This window comes from Squalius cephalus (assembly GCF_949319135.1).
Source record: "Squalius cephalus genome assembly, chromosome: 18".
Taxonomy (NCBI): Eukaryota; Metazoa; Chordata; class Actinopteri; order Cypriniformes; family Leuciscidae; genus Squalius; species Squalius cephalus.
Window position 1 is genome coordinate 26,002,019 of NC_137139.1, and position 22,805 is coordinate 26,024,823.

General features: G+C 36.6%; 1 protein-coding gene across 1 annotated transcript in view; it reads right to left on the minus strand.

Annotated features, from left to right (window-relative positions):
• plxna2 (plexin A2) overlaps positions 1-22,805 on the minus strand; it is a 175,135-nt gene that overhangs the window by 110,360 nt on the left and 41,970 nt on the right. Inside the window, exon 3 of the mRNA XM_079849341.1 lies at positions 2,688-2,822. Coding sequence (XP_079705467.1) covers positions 2,688-2,822 — 135 coding nt within the window. The remainder of the gene's footprint in view (positions 1-2,687; positions 2,823-22,805) is intronic.

The following is a 22,805-nucleotide window of genomic DNA, read 5'->3' on the forward strand; positions in this document are numbered from 1 at the left end:
TCCATATTTTACTTATTTTGCTCTACTTTTTTAATTAAACTGAATTGAAAATAATGGAATTAATAAAAGAAAAAAGAAAATAAAACAGTATAAATATATATAGAATAAAAAAGTATATATGTATATATATATATATATATATATATATATATATAGAATAAAAAAGTTTGCTTAAGCAAATTAATTTAAAAAAATTGTACTTTGTATTAAGTTACTTTTTATATATGTAAAAATGTAGCATATTCAAATCAGAAATTCTTATCACAGTAAACATTCAAAAGCAATTTGTTAAAAAAAGGATTTCTTGATATATATTTAAAAAACAAAATTACACATTAACTTGAACAGCTTAAAAAAAAATCATTTTTGTAAAATACTTTTTTTGGCCCCAGTTTGAAAACCCCTGAGAACTAGTCCACAGAAAACCCCTGAGAACTTGAAAACTAGTCACAAACAATATAAAGTCAAAATAGACTCTTCCCTCAGTTTGTAAAACAAAGCAAAATTACAATGGAAGTTTAAATGCATAAACATATATTTGTGGTAATTGACAGAATACCATAGATGTTGTCAATAGAGTTTGAACTTATTTACCTGCAAATATTTTTAGCTTTACTGAAACCTTAGCTTTAAAAATAAAGCATGTTTTATTAACAACATTAGCAATATTAGCAAGAAAGAAAGAGAAAAAGCAGATGATGCAAGGGCCCTGGACTCAAGCCACAAAGTTGATAAAATGCTGGGGTCACTATGTGCCTGATAAGTGTGACAGGGTGTAGACACAAAGTGCTGACTCAACAAGTCTCCTTCTCTTTCTCCTTCCTCCATTTTCCTCTCATCTGCTGCTATGCGTGATGCCCAGTGGGGCTGACCCAGCGGGCCGCCCGTGTACCGATATGATGTGAACCTGTCAGCCCACTGTGCATTAAACCACCTCTCTCATTACCGCCACACCCGACCCCATCCCACTGCCCACGTGTATCCCAAGAGGAGATATCAACCCTCTACAACGGATGCTAAAAAAAGCCTGGAGACGCAAGCAACCGGCCTGGTCATCCATCTCTGAGCAGAGACAGTATTGTTTCCTTTCCTTCTCTTTAGAGACTGTCTCTCTCTTTTTCTTCCTTTGGTTCTCTTTATTTTATAGTCTGAAACAGGGTTGGGCAATATGATGGTATATATTTGTCAAGGCAAGAATAATTAACTCTGCTGCATTAAACTAGTTAAACTGATTTACTTTATAATTATTGGTTATTTTACAACACCCTCAAACCACTGCTCAAATCATCCAATAGCATTTATAATGTTTCACCATCTTGAGACTCTTGATATATAATGTGAAACAACATTACTACAGTAAAAATAAATATAGCCTATGGAAGACTGTTTTTGCCTCAGAGTAAAAAAAGAAAGAAGGTAATTGTTTAAATTAAGTTTAAAATAAGAAAAAAGTCGCATTGAGGAGAGATAAAATGTCAAATCATCTTAAATAAAGTCGCATTGTGAGATAAAAGCTGCAACTGTGAGAAAAAAGGTGCAAAAAAACAAGAAATAACTTCTGAAGAAATAATCACACTAAGGTATGTTTCCATCCACCTATTTATACATCCATTTTGGGATATCGAAATGGAAAATACCAAGATACACATCAAATCTAAAATTGTGCCTAAAAATGTGCTCAAGTGAGGTAGATATATTGTTTATCCAATAAGAAGACATAACTAAGCACAAACTACGATGGAAACACATTTAGGACATAAATAAGTGCACAACAAAAAACTCATGTGACTTTGCCTCACCGGTGGATGTGATTGGATAACTAACCAGTGGACCAATTTCAATGCACAGCATCTCAAATGTTTGTTTGATCATTCTGAAATGCCTGAGCCAAAGTCTGTCATCAGAATGATTTGGTTTAAAACCGTCTCACATGATTACGTTCCCAAACACCAGCATCCGGACACAAGATAACATGACAGGGTTTATTGTGTTCCGTTATTAATGATGTAGGAAAGAAGAGCCACTGTGGCTTCCATTTTTATTACAGGTGTTTTGTGCCAATTTCCCATGAAGTGATGATTTTTTCTCTCTCTTGAACACATGGGATGGAAACGCTGCTTTGTTAACAAATGGTTTATGCGATACTCCAATTTTGCGAATAAGTTTAAAACCGCAACTTTGGGTGGAAACATAGCTACTGTGAGATATAATAAAGTAGCAATTACAAGAGTACAAGTCGCTATTGAGAAATAACTTCACAATTACCCTTTTTTGACTCAGAGGCCAAGTGTTTTCCATAATATCTTGATGTATAGGGTTACCGTGATATAAAATGACTCATACCGCCCACCTCTACTCTGCAATGCATCCCATGGGAAGTGTTGTGTGTATTGATATTAAATGAGCAGGGTCTCTCCCCATCTCTATCTCTCTCTCTCTCTCTCTCTCTCTCTCTCTCTCTCTCTCTCTTCATTATGCTGTCAAGGGAGGGTGACCTTGTTCTCTCTCCATCTCTCCTCCTTCAGCTGTCCCTCCATCACTCTCTCCTTCACTGACACAGCTACTCTACCCTCTTCCCATTTCTCTCTTTCATTAATGGATGCTGTCACGTTCTCTCCGTCCTACAGCTGTTATGAATGGAAGAAAGAAGCAGAGAGGGGAGAGAATATACATGTATATATTCAGACCTGTCTCTCCGACATGACGTAGATGAAGCTGTTGTCCAGGGAAAAGGCCATGTCTCTGAGAACAGGGCTTCCATCTTTGATCACCGGCAGAGTTTCATACTGCACGCCACCTTGAGGAGGACCGTCAACCCGAATCTAAGACAAAAAGAAGAAAACATGCCATCATGAGCAGAAATTGACCACTTGTCTTACATTTTCACCATCTGAAAATTCGGCTTACAAGATTTTACAAAAAAAACAAAAACATTTCAAGGCAAAACTGCAATTAGTGTGTGTTACTTTTCATATTATGTATGTGGGTCATTGACGAATAAGGTTTTTAAAAGTGTAAAAACTTATTGTTAACAATAAGATTTTGTGGTTTGTACAATCAATTAACACTGTTTTTTTGTCATTTTTTACAAGATGGAAAAAATGTCACCAAAAAAGAAATTCGGTTTAACCACTGATTTGAAAGTTAAAAACTGATTTGACATTGATGTTGAGATAGTATATAGTGTGTACCACAGAAGAAATATTAAAAAAAATTATCACTGATCTCATAAATGTAATCATTTATTGGACTACTCTAAACACTCCAACATATTCAAGTAAAACATTGCACAGGGAAAGGAGAAAAGGGGAAATGTAAAAAAAGAGCCTTATCTGCTTTATATTTGTATTATTGTAGTTCCTTTAGTTATTAAAAACAATATATTTCCTTTTAAATATTTACTATATCAGTTTTACCGAATGACCTTTTGACACTTCAAAATCTTTAAAATACATTTATATGTAGTAAAATATAATTAAAACCTTTTGGATTCAGTAAAAGAGATCAAGTTGTACTACATTGCATACTTTGGATGTTATATATTTGTTTTATTATTATTATTATTAAGGCCTTTGGACAAAAAAATGACCCGTCACGTCATTGACCCATGTATATGTGTATGTATTATAAAATGTAAAATATTATATATTATGAAATATAATAAATTATTACAATATATGATACAATTGTATAATATTATTCAATTGTTCTCTCTCTATATAATTGTATTGCTTATAATTATTCTAAATAGGACAAGAACAATTTAATATTATCATATAATTGTATTATATATTGTAATAATTTATTGCATTTCATAATGTATATTGTATTTTACATTACACACACACACACACACACACCATGTATATATATATATATATATATATATATATATATATATATATATATATATATAGTTAGGTAACAATATTTTGTAAAATAAATAATATAACGAATAATAATATATTATTTATTTATTTTATATACACATTATATTACATACAAAAATATAAAAAATAAATAAATAAATATATATAATATTACAATTAGACAATATTAGCTATACAAAATATATTAGTACATTTATTTTGAGTAAAAAAAAAAAATGTATAGAGTATTTAATCTTTTTTACAATATATTTTGATTAAATAGATTAAAGCGGTTTTGATCAGGTCAAAAAACAATAAAATCAAATGAAATATGAATTGACGTCACAGGTCTCTTCCCACTGCATTCACCAGCCCCAAAAGACAATTGAAAGCCCAGGACACATTACGGCTGTCCTGCATGGAGTTTGATCGGGGTTAGTCCAAGGTCATGTGTCTGTCTACTACTGCTTTACAATAGAGCAGACGAGGAGGCTGAGGACGACCCAAACAAAGACCCAGGAGAATTAGCCAATCAAAGGCTACGGTTATGATTACTGCTAAATCTATAACCAAAACAGTTGTCTGCAGTCTCTCTCAACACAATTCTGGCCAAGAGTAGAAAAAAGAAAAGAAAAATGTCCACGCTACACAAAAGCCCTGTTCAAGCATTAGTCCACTCCAGTGAATGTAAAAACCATCTGTGAGCGGCAGACTCCCAATCCACTAAACTGACATTTACAGCACACAACGGTAAATGTGTTCATACATAAAACATGTCAGCCAGTCAACAAGACCCGCCTCCTTTTGCTCGGCCGAGCATGACCCTGATACGACCTGGTGCGCACCGCAGGGACCTTATGTCAGGGAGAACTGTGTGTCCAGTAGTCCGCGGAGGGCACTTTGAAGAACATACTTCATTTGCAGTCAGGAAGTGGGTCTGGCATTCTGGTTGTAGAAGTAAATGTTGTGTTCACTGGTCCGACGGGGGACTATAAAGCAATCAGACATGGACACCGCAGTAGGTTCTGTGGATGTAACTGTAAAAGTGATGGGAGGCATGCAGCTTTAATGGACTAGTATATCTTGGTAGATAGAAAGACTAACCCCTGTTATATAATGTATACTTCACACACTTTGTAATGATGCTTGCATTGAAAAGCCATTAAAATTGTCTATATAATGTATATAATTGGAAGTCCAGACGAAGAAGATCCCTGCTCTAAAGTGGCAGGCTACATGTACAATTACTTCAGCTCCACTGACCCAGAATGCATTTGGAAATGGATTTAATCTCTTTTCAAACTGTCCTTCTTCTATTTTTACTCCCCCCCCCCCGACCGACCACTGATCTGTCAGTCACCTGGCTTGAGTCTCGTTCTGTCATCATTGTTCTCTCTGCTTAAGGTTTCTCTTCTCCTTACAACCTTCTGAAACATTTGCTCATTACTTTTTCATTATTGGCACATTCTTTTCTCTCTCTCCCTCGTTCCCATATGCACATTATAGATGGCTGCCGTCCCTTTGGCTCCAGTGTAAGTGCAGCTGTCTTTCTCAGAGCCCACGCAGAACTACTCCCGACAATCACATATCATTCTGTGTGTTCTGTGTTGAGTGCGTGTGCACACTGTCACCTACTTTAAATAAAGATGAGCATTTTACATGTGCTTGTGTATTGGATTTTCATGTCAATCAGCACCGATAATCATGACAATCATTTCACTTATATATGCATGCTATACTGTCTCTGTCTGTTTCAAATAGTCATTTTGCATGTTCATTTATAGGCTTCTATATACAAGTGGCTCTTTGTGTATATATTGCCCTATGTGTATTTGCATGTGTGGTTGTATTTGTATTTGTATTTGTATGAGGGACTTCTGAGACCGTCGGTCCCTTCCAGCTGCACGTTCTTGCCAAGAGGATGCTTTTGATGTGAGAATGTAAGCGTGCAACAGCAAAAGTGCTTGAAGAGAAACCAGAAACAAATTCTCTTGCTGTTTAACATGATAACAAACTGCAAAACAGTCTTTTCCACACTGTACATGTGCGCTTTATACGTAGATATGTGCACCCACATCTGAAACAACCTTTAGGGTACCTCGTTCTGAATACATCCCATTTCAGATTATTCACGTTAGCTAACTCTTCTGGAACTAGAAACGTACTGAATACAAATCAAAAGATTTTGAATGCTCACATCCACATAACCCTCCCACCACTAGAGGGATACTCGACTCTGTTTACATCTAAAAGTCTTTACTAAAGCACAACTCAATCTTTCTTTAAAGCGATTATATGACAGAGTAGACATAAGGGAAGAACTGTAAGAGGGTAATTTAATTCCAACACAAAGCACTGAAACATAAACCTGCTCAAAGAAATTCAGCAACACTATTTACTCTCTTGTCTATTTTTAGCCATAACCTCTAAACCACACTAAGCATGAATGATCAAAGCAGAAAAAGTACCAGAAAAAAACCTGTATGTGTTTCCTATTTGTATTTCCCTTTCCCTATTTTTTTTTTCCTTTTTTTTTTTTTTTTTGCAATAAAAGGCAAAGAAAAGCACGGACCTCAAGAATATTGTTTCCAAACACTGCGGGACTCGTGCACAATGGATGTTCTTGTTTAAATATGTGTGTGCATGGGAGCGCAAAAGAGTCAGAGACAGAACTCAGACTGACAGAGCAATCTGTCCCGTGGCCTCTCTCAGATCTTCCGTAATCCATTTTAAATGTGTAGGCTCACGCAGTATGTCGAGACACACAGACAGAGAGAGAGAGAGAGAGAGAGATTCCTCAAAATTGTCTGCTCTCACAGGTCAAATGTCAGTGCTTATCCAGTAAAGAAGGGGCTAACGCTAACTGAAAGGGTTAACTGTCAAAATAAGGCCAACCTGACCCTCAACGTTTCCCAGATTCGACTCACTAGTAACAGACAGAAGGATTCAAACACAATAGCTCTGTTCTATAACTTAGTGAGCTTCCTAGCTATCAACTGCCCATCAATTTCTATACATCATTAATTCATTAATTATTCCTTTACCATAGTTAATGAAGATGGATGGATGGATGGATGGATGGATGGATGGATGGATGGATTTATAAGGATAGACAGAACGAGACAGACAGATAAATAGATAGATAGATAGATAGATAGATAGATAGATAGATAGATAGATAGATAGATAGATAGATAGATAGATAGATAGATAGATAGATAGATAGATAGATAGATATGGATAGACAGAACGATACATACAGACATACATACAGACAGACAGAAAGATAGATAGATAGATAGATAGATAGATAGATAGATAGATAGATAGATAGATAGATAGATAGATAGATAGATAGATAGATAGACAGAACGATACATACAGACATACAGACAGAAAGATAGATAGATAGATAGATAGATAGATAGATAGATAGATAGATAGATAGATAGATAGATAGATAGATAGATAGATAGATAGATAGATAGATAGATAGATACGGATAGACAGAATGATACATACAGACAGACAGACAGACAGACAGACAGACAGACAGATAGATAGATAGATAGATAGATAGATAGATAGATAGATAGATACGGATAGACAGAATGATACATACAGACAGACAGACAGACAGATAGATAGATAGATAGATAGATAGATAGATAGATAGATAGATAGATAGATAGATAGATAGATAGATAGATAGACAGATAGATAGATAGATAGATACGGATAGACAGAATGATACATACATACAGACAGACAGACAGACAGATAGATAGATAGATAGATAGATAGATAGATAGATAGATAGATAGATAGATAGATAGATAGATAGATAGATACGGATAGACAGAATGATACATACAGACAGACAGACAGACAGACAGATAGATAGACAGATAGATAGATACGGATAGACAGAATGATACATACATACAGACAGACAGACAGATAGATAGATAGATAGATAGATAGATAGATAGATAGATAGATAGATAGATAGATAGATAGATAGATAGATAGATAGATAGATAGATAGATAGATAGATAGATAGATAGATTTCTCGTATAGGGTGAGATGTAGTGCGATATATCAGGTCCGTTAGACGCAGCAGTATTTCTCTCTCTCTCTCTCTCTCTCTCTCTCTCTCTCTCTCTCTCTCTCTCTCTCTGCTCTTGGAGAGATTTTTCTGAGCCCCAGTCCGCCTGGATAACACATCTAATCCATCACCTGTGTCAGCTTGAAGAATTCTGGTGTCAGCAAGCCCTCTCTCCCTTTCTCTCTCGCTCTCTCTCTCTGTCTTCTGACGGTTTCTATCAGTGGAAAACAGGCTCTTTTGTTCTCGCTGCTGTAGTACAACACTATCTCCCATAACGCATGTGTTACAGCAACAGACTGCTAGGGCCGTGTGTCACTTTCCATCCAGATGCATTTGAGCACTTAAGCAGATCTCAACCTCTCAGGGACAGAGAGAGAAAGAGAGAGAACAGGAGAGAGTGGACAGTTTCATTCTGACTATGACGTTTAGCTATTTGCATGACTCCAAAATAATTTTACCACACCTGGACATCAATAAAAATTAGCACCAATGAAAATGCATATTTGCTAAGTAAATAAAAATATGTCTTGTTTTCCAGTAAAAAATATCATTAAAACTCCAATTTATTTGAAAAGCAAAACTCCATAAGATATTGAAACAAACATTAAAAAAAAAACAATTTGTACTTCCATTTGGCGATTTGCATGTGTTCATTTGGACCCTCACAATAGATTTCTGAGATCTGGTTGTGTTAAGTTGAACTAAACATAGGGAACATTGGAGAAAGTTTCGTTTGTCTGTTATTTCATTCTCTAGTCTATGTGAAGTTCATTATGCAAATAACACCATAACATTATTAACTAAATATATGCACTCATGTGATACGCTATACTGGCAAAACATATGCATAGTAAGCACATAATCATAATGTCTTCTTAAACCTAGACTTTGCTTTATAATGTGTGAATATTTCTTTAACATTCTTTAATGAGTTTTCACTGTTGCTAACCAACTTCCTAAGTCCCACTACTTTTGTCACTAACTTCTAACTTATGGTTTTCATTAAACACACTCCAATAAAGCACACAAAAAAGTTTAAGAAGCAGTCATTAAAAAATGCAACCACGATTCTAAACATATTCATGTCTATGGATAGTCAGGTCATTACAGTATACATTCTGAGTGTGAGCTAGTTAAGTATGATCCTGAAAGTAACTTCACAGGAAGTAACCCACATAATCCATAAACAACAAACATAGTGTGTCAAAGACCGTAAAGCCTAAAAATGTATAGTGTGACAGAGGGAAAATCCCCCAGCAGTGATCTGGTCATAAACATAACTAGGCCAGTTTTAATGACATTACTTTTTGCCAGATGAAACAAAAGTACCTAAAGCGCTTTAAATACTTCAAACTCTGAACATCATGTCAGACATAAACTTCCTAAGAATTTCACAGCTTTGATATTACCTGACCTAAGTTTAAAACCCACACAACTTGGAGTCAGCTTTTTTCTCGCTGGTTACAGAAACCAGATCTGAATAATGAGTGGCTGTGGTAAAACATGATCAAAAATATCCTTAATTATCCAAAAATGCCAACATGCAGACTTGCAGCTACGGCCAGCCGGCTATATTTGGAGCAGTTTTAAAACGACAGAACCACCGCCAAAACTGGTGGATCGTGTCCAAGTGAGCTCATTGAAAATGAGTTTGAGGTAAAACTAATGTTGAACTAGTGGTTATATGGTGTTTTTCTGCACTTAATTGGCCCGAACTGTTCTGCATTAAGATTTATTATGCAGTTGAGTTCCACGCTGAGGTTTCCTCTCTCTCGCAGAGTTTCGTAGATGGTATGTTGGACCTTTTGTAATACAGAAAGCAGCTTCTAAATTCAGAGACCTTACAAGATTAAAGAGAATCAACAATGAGACAAAGATGAGCTTGGAACAAGACAAATAGTGTTTAGAATTTTTGTTCCAGCCTCTATTATGGATTTTTACCATAATCTCATGGCTTTATCCATGTTTACTGGACCTGTGGAGAACCTAGTTCAACCTACGGTACGGTAAGGGAACAAATGAAGTGTTCTGCTCTGGAGAGCTGGCAGAGTGTTTACTATACGATTGTGTGTCCCATTAATTGTGTGCGGAGGAGAAACAATGTAAATTATACGGCCCCTCTTGTTTGCATCGCTTCAGCGAGTATCAAAGCAGCATAAAAAGTGCATGTTAAAATAAACTACAGACAAATTAGTATGCGCCATTAAAAACCAAGAATCTATTGAGACTCAACATTGATTGTCAACATAATATACCTTTCCTTTAAAATCAAAGGATGTATTGGAAAGTTAGCTAATTACGAAGATCATCTGAGAATGTGCCACTTCTAAGGAAGCTTGTTTCCGCCACTGAATAAGAAATAAAAAAGGTAGATAAAAAAAAAAGTTCTCACAATTCTGACATTTCTTTATTGACAATTCTAACAATTTATTTTCAATTAATTGCGAGTTTACATCTTTTTTACATTGACTTTTTTTTCTCAGGATTGCATTTCAATTGTGAGTCAAAGTCAGAATTGTGTGATATAAAGTCGCAATTGCATATTATAAAGTCAGAATTGCAAGATATAAAGTCGCAACTGTGAGTTATAAAGTCAGAATTGCGTGATATAATGGCAACTGCGAGTTATTAAGTCAGAATTGTGTGATATAATGGCAATTGTGAGTTATTAAGTCAGAATTGTGTGATATAATGGCAACTGCGAGTTATTAAGTCAGAATTGTGTGATATAATGGCAACTGCGAGTTATTAAGTCAGAATTGCGTGGTATAATGGCAATTGTGAGTTATTAAGTCAGAATTGCGTGATATAATGGCAATTGTGAGTTATTAAGTCAGAATTGTGAGATATAAACTTGCAACTGTGAGAAAAAAAGTATTTTGTTTCCTCAGAATTGGACTTTATAACTCACAATTGTGAGTATATATCTCGCAATTCTGAGAAAAAAGTCAGAATTGTGAGATAAAAAGTTGCGATTATCTTTTAAATAATCTTTTAAAGCTTCCATACACTTCAGACTTTCAAAAAAAAAAAAGAAAAAAAAAAAAGATTCTATGCATCTACATATACATCTACACGCACACAACAACTTTTATAAGATAAGCCTTAAGCACCAGAATCAGAACCTGTCAAATGAGTTGCAGACACAGTGGGGGTCCAGTAAGAAAAGGAAGTCAAATCTCAGTAGGGTGTTCGGGATAAGAACTGATCAGAGAAACCAAAACCACCCTAAGCGACAACACGATTATTAGAGATAGCTGAGCGGCTCAGAGCCACTGTTGTAAATTTAATATCTATAGGTGCACAATTAACTCACACGCTATCAAAGCAACTTCATAAACATTTGTTGTAACGCCAAATCATGAGCATGAGCACAATGCGTCTCTCTGTCTCGCTTTCTACCCATTTAAGTGCTTACAGTGGATGATGGAGTGAATAAAATCTAAAGTTGCTGGGTGAAAGGAAAACAGAGAAAGGGAAAGCAATGCAAAGCAGTTCAAATTTCTCCCCTAGAGAAAAACCTTATTGTGTTGCAAGTTAGCAGGCTGTAATTTGACATAAAAGGAACAAAGTACAGTGAAACCGAACATGTACAGTGAATGCTCATTTTTTATTAATAATAATAATAATAATAATAAAGATAAAGGAACGCATGTCAACCGCTTGCAGAAACTTCAGATCAGTCCGAATAAAACCCTCATTTATCCTCCTGGTAGTCTCGACTTTAAATGACACGACCAGAGCAATGGTCTGATAGTCTCTTCCTGTAAGTGGGCAGATCTTGGCCAGAATAAGCTACAATGAGGACAAGGCTTTACGGCGCAAATCAAAAGTCTGGCTAGGCAAGACTATCCTCCTTGTAATTAAACATTTCCGCTTCTAGAGGGCAGAAATGCAACTTGTTAGAAGACGTTTGTTGCTTTATCAACTTCATATGTAATGCTTAGAGCACCCACTATTACTTACTTACACTGCTACACCTTATTAGCCAGAAAATATCATGCAGATCTTATTTACTCAGTGTAATTCATCTTTTCCTTTTGATTCTACACAAATGCAGTTCACAGTCTTGGGAGAAATGTTATTTTATTATTTGTTCTTTGATAAGGTCAATCTCTCTCTCTCTCTGTCTCTGTCTCTCTCTCTCTCTCTCTCTCTCTCTCTCTCTCAACACAATACAACTATAAGCAGGGTTCTCATCTGTTCTTGATTTTCTTTCTCATGATGTGTGGTTCACAATGGCCATCTATTTGTCTCTCTCAGCACCTTCAGATGATTACAGATGCCCTGATTGCTGTTAAATCCCCAGACTAGAGTGTTTTTTTTTATTTATTAAACATTACCTATGTTTAATTAATTATACAGTACCATATCAGAATCAAGTATTCTAGAAAGCTGCATAATACAGTAATTTACCATATTTTACTTATTTTGCACTGCTTTGGTAGATTAATTAAACTGATTTCAAAATAATTCAACCGAGAGAGAGAGAGATGGCGGGAGAACGAGAGAGAGCTGTGATGATGATAAATCAAATTCTGGTCCACCTGCGAGGCAATTATATAAAGGTTTTAGATTAAAGCTCACACTTATCACTCGACAGTGCAATTCTACATCTATACACAGACATGACAGAGAAATAGAAAGAAAGCGTGTAAAGAAAGCTGGGCAGAGGAAATGAGGAAAAGAGGAATGAGAAACAAAGTGTTGAGAGAGGAAGCGCAGCTTTGTTTTTGCTGGAGGCAGTATATGAAGGGGAATGTGTGTATAAAAGTGTGTGTGTGTGTGACACACTCTTATCAGATGACCTGTTCTGCTTTCCCTAAGGACCTGCTGTAGCTTATCTGGACCCTCACACCTCAAATACGCTGTTTTCATTCAAAGCAATATCTGCTTTCTACTGTCCAACCAGGACTGACCACTCGTTCGATGGCCCTCCTGGGCGCAGAGAGCGATAAGGGTCACATGACCCGCTGTAGTTGGCGATGAGGGCCATGTGACCTGCTGAGCATGCTTCTTTTCACGGCCGTAGCAAAGCAGGCCACAACTCTAACGCCCAGGATCGGACGCCACCATCACAGTAACCATGGCAACATGTCCCCCAGGGGCGCTGGGGGGATTACAGCGGTAAGCCCTAACACTGACCCGCTCAGAGAATACGTGCACACAACCTCTCAAATGACGTACAAAAGCATCCGTTCCCATTTTGAGCAATGTACATGGCCTATGAACAGGTTTGCGGTGAGTCTCGTGAGATGTGTGCTAATTGATCACACATGCACGTATGACAGCTTTACACAACATATGTGCATAAACACATGGACATATGTCTGACACACTTTCAGGAAAAAAAAAATATAGATAAGTTTGGGTGTGGGCATTTTGGTAGAGGAACACTGGACTAATCTATTTATATTATGTTGTGTTAAATTATGTATTTTCAAAATCAAATATTCAGTCAGTTGTTTGAATGCAATCCATGTTGAATGCAATCCATGGACTTTGCTGCATCGTTTTTCAGCGGCAGGGCAAAACAAACCACAATTTACCTGAGATTAGAATGTGATGCGATAAGGAGAAAAAATAGCAGGGAGAAAAAAAAAGTTTTTTTTTTTTTTTTCAGGCTGCAGACAATAGCATATTCAGATTCACAAACAAATGACTCTTATGAGCCAGTTCTATTTAGTAAATCAAAAACACACCGCTGCCAGTGTAGTCAGATTATGAACTGCTTCTTTTCAGTGAAAAATAAATAAAATAATAAAATAAAATAAAAATAAAACAAAATAAAATAAAATTCCCTCCCACAAAAATAATCAAAATGTGTTGATACTAAAAACAATACTATTATGCAAAATAAATAAATAAATAAAATAAAACATCCCCAGAAAATAGCCTAACCAGTTGTTGATACTAAATATGACAATAAATATTAAGAAAAATGTAATTAAAATATTAAAGCAAAAATAGTTGAATCAGTTGTTGCTAAAAAATATTACAAATAAATATTAATAAAAAAATATAGGTTAAATTTAATACAAATATTAAAACTTGTATATATATATATAAAAAAACAACACTCACAACCAAACATTGACGATACCAGACACTGAACAGAAATAACTCGAGGCTTAAATACACAGGGAACGTAATTAAGAAGAATATAACAGATACAGGTGTGTGGAAACAATTTAACAGCCAGGGAAACAGGAAGGGAACAGTGAAAACAAAACCAAAGCAGACTACACGTCACACTAGTCTACTGATCTATAAAGCATATACACACACCTACGCAATCAAAAGCACACAAACAAACTTAAAGAATCATTGATATTTTTGCTAGTGGGAGAGACCACATCAAATTGATAGTGCACACACATACACACACCTCATACCCCTTTAGCAGATCAATAATTGAACAAAACCTGGAGGTCTTGTTACAAAGACAAGATCACCACTAAATCAACCTCTATGCATTGTGGGTAAAGAGGAGGGGGCACAACAGCAGAGCTCTCCTCTCTCATGGGTGACTGCGACTATAAATTCAGTTGAGGTCATTGGCTTCCTGCTGTCTTCAGTGTACACCACCTTCACCCCCTAAATGACATGCTGCCGTGCCCTCGTATACAGAGGACACACATGCATGGGGGGCTGGAGTAGCAGTGGACGACTATACAACCATGCCGGCTCTAAGCACTCCCCAGTTGCAGCAAATCACATTGACAGACCCATAGGGAGGTGGAAAGCAGACGTGTGTTATCGTCTCTGCTGTTCGATATATTATAAGAACAAAGGTGCAGCGAGGGCTGGAGGGGGATTTGAGGCTTGCCTACTACAAATGGCCCTCCCTAAGAAACACAGGAAAGCACATATAAATTTCCTCTTATTACTGTTTCTTTCGGCAACTCTAAGGTTGTTCTGCAAAAGAAATGGATCTAAAGAAAGGGTGAGAGGTGAAACGGGAAGGAAATGCCTGAGCTATGACTGTTAAGCGCTTAGGCCAGGAACACATTACCGTTCCAAAGTTTGGGGTCTGTACGATTCTTTAAATGTTTTTCAAAGAAGTCTCTTATGCTCACCAAGGCTGCATTTATCTGATCAAAAATATTCTAATTGTCATAATCATAATCATAATCATTCTAATATGATGATTTGCAACATTTCTTCTTATGATCAATGCGGAAAGCAGTTGTGCCGCTTAATATTTTTGTGGAAACCATGACCATTTTCAGGATTATGTGATGAATAGAAAGTCCAAAAGAACAGCTCTTATTTGAAATAGAAATCTCTTGTAACAATATAAATGTCTTCACAGTCACTTTTCAGTGTCCTTGCTCAATAAATTTGACCCCAAACATTGAATGGTATTGTACATACTTTCTACTTTAGCATTACTGTGATGGTAATACACTTCTCCCTGGTTGTGTTGTTATTCAGCTAGCTAGCTATAGCTAACTTTAGCTAACCTTCTCAGCAAAATGTGCTTAGCCACAATAGCAGTTCACCTAAAAGACAGGAAAAGCAGTTTTTTTTATACTAACATTAATCCGTTAACACTGAAAGTTTGTGCTAATGCCTGCTTTAGTGTCCCTTATAACATACTTTTAGCTTACATGGCTAAATGCTTTTGTGTTCATGTGTTTACGTTGAGTATATTTCGGACCTTATATAAACATCTAAGAAATATTTGAGTATGCTACATATTTTTTAGCAACAAATCTCAAATGAAAACATCACTTTCTATACATTTGAGGTAAAATATGAACTTGGGCTGAAAAGAGGTCAAAACGTCTGTGTTAAACGTATCTCAGGTAAATGTGTTTGACTGATCTCACTAGGACAGACCACCTAACAAAAAAAAGGGGATAGACATATGCACAGTGTGTGCGTAAAAGGGGAAGTTCAGAAGAAGTAAAGGGAAACAGAATCTAATAGATTGAAGGAGACCAGCAGTGACATTGTGGGAAGAGAGCAAGGGTGACAGCAAAAAAGAGCGAAAGAAAGGAGAAGAAAACAAGTAGACAGTAAAGGGCACCAACACAAATGTTCGGCACGAAAATTTGGTCAAATTTTTCTCATTCGATTTATCTGTTCAGTATGTGTAAAAAAAAGACATGCAAAATCACACTGTCTGTTGGATACTTTGGGAAATCCTGCGTCTCTGGCCATGTGACCAAAAGCCTGAATCATATTGGTCGGCCAGCTTTATTTGCAGTGAAATGGAAACCATACTATACTTTTAACTCCGGTAACACTTTACAATAAGGTTTCATTTGTTAAAATGAGTTCACTTCATTAGTTAACGTTTACTACTAAATTTTTTAGATCAAAAGTATCTGTTAACATTAGGTAATGCACTGTGAACTAACATGAACATTTTAATTAACTAACATTCACAAAGGTTAATAAATGCTCAAAGAATACATAGCTCGTTGTTAGTTCACGTAAGTTAGTTCATGCATTAATGTTAACAAATGAGGCCTTATTGTAAAGTGTTAACGAAACTCTGCATTGACGGCATGAGAATGTTTATGTCAGTCTGAACTGATGCATTAACAGCTGTTCATTCAAATTAAAATGCTTATTGCTCAGATTTTCCATCTCGATGTGGTTACACTAGGAAGCAGGCTAATGCAATTGCCAAATATGCACATTTTTTTTCTCATTTAAATTATACAAAAACGCAGTACGTCAACAGTTACCCATCTCTAAACGCAATGTATAAAAACAGTGGCTGGTCACTTGTAAGCCAGTCAGACAGTATGTTTCTGTCCAAATAGGCACTTCTTTGCCGTAATAAACTGCAAAATATACCAGACTTCATGGCGATAGTCAAACATGTTATTTTCAACATTATCTTATATCAGGATCATTTTTCAGCAGCCACATGTTTTGAGCCTTGGTTTAGTTATAATGTATGCAAATCTAACCTTTCCTTCTCTCATCTGGCTCTGTGTCCTACGTGCTCCAACACACACTAGCCTGTAAGACACTGTATGTAGGCCAGTACCATTAATGCCATTACTGCCGGTCAGTGCCCAACCACTGTGTGTGTGTGTCTGTGTCTAATTTGAGTGTGCTAACTGTTCGCGGAAACATGAAATGATAACGTTCATCTACAAGGAGGACACCACCAATGGTAAGAGGAAAGTTGCACTATAGACAATTGAGGTAAAGGGCCTCGGGTGAGTGCGTGTATGTGTGTGTGTGTGTGTGTGTGTGTGACCCCCCCAAATGTCCATTGCTTAGGCCCTAGGGCGTGCTCAGAGAGCCTCATTATGGAAAAGAATGACAGCTTGCTGTCCAATGTGGGTCAAATGTGAATCAAATTATTTCAAATGCTGACAGTCCATTCAGGTACAGCTGTTTAATGCTATAAACTCAAACTTAATGTTCTAGCCGAAAAGCATGCAGAAATATTAGACTATCTGTTTAAAATGGGATGTCTAGCATGTGTCATATCCTCCAATTATGGTTTATTACCAGGAGTGAGAGTTGAAGAGCAGGTCTTACGCTAGGGGTTGGGTTGATTTGTCCCGACTGGCACTGAGAAGCAACTGGATGTCTGTGTCTGGCTGTCCATCTCAGCGCTGCATTACCTGCACCATAAAGCATTTCCTCACTCGAAACTGCCTTTGTGAGGTAACGTCTGGCTCTGGCAGCCGGATAGACACCGTGTCCACGACTGAGCGAATAGCAAATCAAACACAGTTGCTGTTGATTTAATGCACTCTATTGTTTTGGTGAGAAGCAGACGTTGGCTATAATGAGATGGAAAGCGAATGTTTTGCTTTTTGTGTCGGCTGTTCGAGCCTTGGTGAGCTGGACCGCGTCTGGGTGTCGCTAAATAACAGGTTCTGATGGAATTAAAGCAGAAATCAGATTTTTTTTTTTTTAAATGGTTGTTTGAATCAGATGGCCAGGAAAGGATAGACTATTAGTCTCCATCTGTCTTGATTTGCAATTGTGATTTTTTAATTGCTCAAACGTTGCTCTTTCATAGCTCAGGAGACTTTGAGTTCTCAGTAACTGTGCATTTTATTTAATTATCAACTGTTTATCAGATGTTTCGGTTTCTTAAGGAGAAATTTAAAAAAAGACACATATGAGATGATTGTTCACATACAATACAGTAAAAATTAATTCTTGCTTTCTAGTAAAAAACAAAAAACGAATTGATGTTTTTATTAGGGCTGTCAAAAGATTAATCGCGATTAATCGCATCCAAAATAAAAGTTTGTGTTTACATAATATATGTGTGTGTACTGTGTATAATTATTTTGTATATATAAATACACACACATGCATGTATATATTTAAGAAATATTTGCATACATATACTGTATATATATTTATATAGTTTATATTATATATAAATATATTTTTTTTTATATATAAATAACACATTTTTCTTAAATATATACATGCATGTGTGTGTATTTATATATACAAATTTAATTATACACAGTACACACACATATATTATTAAAAACAAACTTTTATTTTGGATGCGATTAATCGCGATTAATCTTTTGACAGCCCTAGTTTTTATATTCATTTCTTTTTTAAAATATAAATGGGGTAAGAAAACTTAATTCAAAATCAATTCTCTGAATACAAGCCATTTCATGCAATTTTGTGTCAAATAATATTCACATTTTAAAGGTTAGTTTACCCAAAAATGTTATTAATACCCAGAGTGATTAAAAACTCACCCTCATGTCATTCCGAACCCGTATGACTTTTGTTCATCTTCAGAACACAATTGAAGATGTTTTTAATGAAATCTGAGAGTGTCTCTCCATTGACGTGCATTGGAGATTAATATTTAGCAAATAAAGTGGTGAATTATGTTTTTTTTGGGGGGGTTTCCAGCAAACAAAGCACTCGGGTCACTTCATAAAATTGAGGTTAAACCACTGGAGTCACATGGATTACTTTCATGATGTCTTTACTGCCTTTCTGGGGCTTAAAAGTAGTTGCATCAGCTGTCAATGGAGGGACAGAAAGCTCTCAGATTTCATCAAAAATATCTTCATTTGTGTTCCAAAGATGTACGAGGGTGAGTAATTAATGATTAATGAGTTTTTGGGTGAACTATCCCTTTAACGATGTTTAGATATTTTTACTAAAAATAATTGTAAGAATACTATAAAATTTAGCACAACCAGATGATTTGGTCTAAGAATGATTTGATGAAAAATGGTTGATCTCATATTTAAATCTGAGCTGTCTGTGAAACTTCTGAAACTGAGAAGAACAAACAACATTTCCATTTAATCTCTGTACTTAAATGGAAACAATTGAGATACTTTAGAGATCTGTCGTTTTTTCTCCTCTGAGAACAGGTAGAGTTATGTTCCCACTCTTTATTTGGAAGACCAAAGAGCCAAAAATGAAAGAACACACCAAATGCCTTCCGTCGCTTATTCATTCCCTCTTTTATCCTTTCACCACAGACTCCGTCCAGTCGGCTCTGTGTTTGTCCAGTTTCAGGCCAGAAACACTCGGGTTTCCTGTTGGTCAATTTCAGTAACAGAACTCTCATGCTTTCTAAAAATGTCTGTCCCTTTCTCTTCCTTTCTCACATTTGGTGGTTATAGAATGTGAAGAAATTGGTCTTAACACCTCGACTATTTAGTCGACAAAAACGATTTTGGTTCTATCTAGTATTTTCAAATGTTCCTTCCTTCCCTTTCTCTCAGTCAAGGGCTTGTTTATGACAGAGAAATAAAAAAAAAATCTTAAAATTCTTAAAAAAATTTATTTTAAACTTGCAGGGGAAGAAAGTTATTGCTGCAGTCTAATGCTTAAATCTGCTTTATACTCAAACATATGGGTTGATGATGTAACTCTTGTTTTTGCTTTACAATATTAAATATGCATTTGCCTATACATTTGGCTATAAAAAGAATAACCTTAAAATATCTATAATTTCTATGATTTTAGACATTGTTATTTGTCATTGTCAAAATATACATAAAAAAACGATGTTAACAACATTTTACTGTAAAAGCGCATGCATTCCGTTATTAAATACAGAATTTCACTGTAAATGATGAGGTCATTCATACTTTCTATTTTCAAAAACCATAATATTTACAAGACTTTACAGAAAAAATTTGCATTTTAGCCTTGATAAACCTATGATTTTCACCATATATGGTAAATTACTTAATAGCTTTTTACGGTACCTTTACTACATTCTTTTTCCATTCAAATGACTAACATTTTGGACGCTGGACATAAGCAGTCTGCTCATCTTTCCTTTTGTTTCTCTCTCAGCCTTTCCCACAATTTATGGTTGGCTGGACCCCCACCTTTTGTGTGAATAAATAAAGTCTGAATAATGGGCTCCATATGTAAGAGGCATTGAAAACAGCCTCTGTCTTAGTGGGGATACACAAAACTATGCTTTGATGAGGTAAATGAGCTTGTGTTTGGGAGAGTCAGAAACAGTAAAATATGTGTGTATGTGAACAAACTGTCCCGAGGGCTCTCAAACAGGAAGTGTTGATGCTTCTCTGTGGAACAGAGGGTTCAAGAGGAGGCGTGAAGACCAACAAAAGCATAAAACACGTTGTGTATTTGTGTGTGAGCGTGTCGTTTGACCTCAGTCTTGTGCCTGAACTATGGGGCGTCTAAGGGGGGGAGGGAGGAGGGGGGGTGTGGATGGATGTGGGACCATTTCAGTATGTTGTATTTGTTACATTATATTTAAAACAAATACTGTGGCTCCTTAGATGGTAATGGACATGCTTTAGACATGCACAAAAATGTCAAATTCCATTGGCCTGCTCAGCGAGCCCTGTATTTAACCGCCTAGCAGTTTTGTTTTTTAGTTAGCAGTGGTACATGATGCTGGCGAGTTTCTTGTTGACTTCATATGGTGTTCATGAAGATCTGGAATTAAAGGGTCTGTTGCTAAAGCATGTAGAGCGTTATGATACACACAGACCAGATACTCATGTGCGCAGGCAGCCGCGTGGAAAGACAGACATCTCCTCTGGCGTCAAGCTTTGTCTCCTGTCCCTTTCCATTTTCCTCTTTTTCTCGCTTTCTGTCCTTCCCTCTCTTTTGTCTGACTTGTTGTCATTGAGTTCTGAGTTATATATATATATACTGTATATATATATATAATAAGATTATAATTTGTGTGGATATAATTTGTCTCATCATATAAACATCCAGTCAGTGAGTCAAATATTCATTTGGTAACCGTTCTGGGGTTTCCCATACAATGATGTAACTCGCTGCTTAACTACCATAGTACAATGTACTGTTGAAGAAAACGTATTGTCGTAAATTGGTCGTTCAACTATGTTGGTTAATGATGTGACACATGTGGTGGTGTAATAACTTATTTTAATGAATCTGTTTGAGATCGAATTAATGCTAGATGTTTTGCTATAAATTACAGACATGGCATCTGAGGACTATTTCTCATTTTCTCAGTTATTTTGCTTTATTTCTAGATTCAATCATAGGCTCGTTCTTACATACTAGAGCACGTTCGCACATGCGCACTCTTCAAAAAATTTGCTTTAAATCTCTTGACAAACTATGACATTTGTATGTATTCTAAATAAAAGATACAGACTGTACTGAATGTTGGCTTGCTTATTTTGCTCAAGATAAGGATTTATTGAGTCCACGTCATGCAAACAAGAAACTATGCTCTGAACCACAGGTCGAGAGCTGTCGTTCCAACCACACAACTTTGTGATGCTGTTTGCGAATGTTCTTAGAACTATGGTTTGGGGAAACACAGACTCGTTGAACTATGCTGATAACGACGGAACTTTTGACCATAGTTGGCTAACGATGCTTTTGGGAAAGGCACCCCTGATTGATTCGAAATCTTTTTCATCAATACCATAAACGAATGAACAAAACAAACTGGCACAATTACTTTCATTATAGTATAATGTGTTAAATAAAGCTGAGAATACTATATTCTTAATGGTAGCCGTTATCAGTCCTGTACCCATAGACACTGAAGGGGATGCGGTTATCAGTTATCAATCAATAAGTGTCAATCAATACTGACCAATATTGGTCTTTTCAAAGAATGATTTAGGAAGTTTTACATTTTGTCTATACCAATATTAAATATTTGGTTATATACTTGGCTGAAAATAAAATATTACAATAAATGAACATGGGGTGAATGATGTGTACAACTGACCATGTTGCAAATGACTCCATGTGGTCCTGCTCATGACGTTAAACATTAAAGATGGAATCAAACGATCCCCCGCATCCATCAAACGAGCAGCTTGTCACTTTCTTGGTGCTCAATGGCACTCATCCCAGGTAGAGGAAGTCACGCTTCATGGGCCTGCACTTCCTCTCACCCTCAGCCGTGATTCGGGGGCCTGACCCCGGACAGACGCCCTCCCATGCGTAGCCCCCTACAGAGACGGTGGGAGGGGGTAAAACTGTGATCTAGGGAGAGTGACAGGGCTGCAGCATAATTCAATAACACTAATCCCCAATGAATGGACAAAGAAGCTTGGAAAAAGGGGGGGCGGATGAACTGAGCATACCCCGACAGACACCGGAGGCACGGGGATGCCTGGGGAACGGGTGCAGCTGACACATGCCTAAAAGGAGGGGTAAAGGGGGGGTCTGCTGTGTCCCCAATCGTGCAGAGAAGGATGGGGGGGGGGGGGGGTCGGGGTGGGTAGTTTGGGGGTCCAGCTGGCTCACAGTCAGCCTAGTAAATCATTGCCCATGACTGCCGAGCTTGTCTTCACGAGTGTGTATCCATCTAGCTGTGTGTGCAAGGCATTCATATCAATCGATCCTCACTTGAACTGATCAA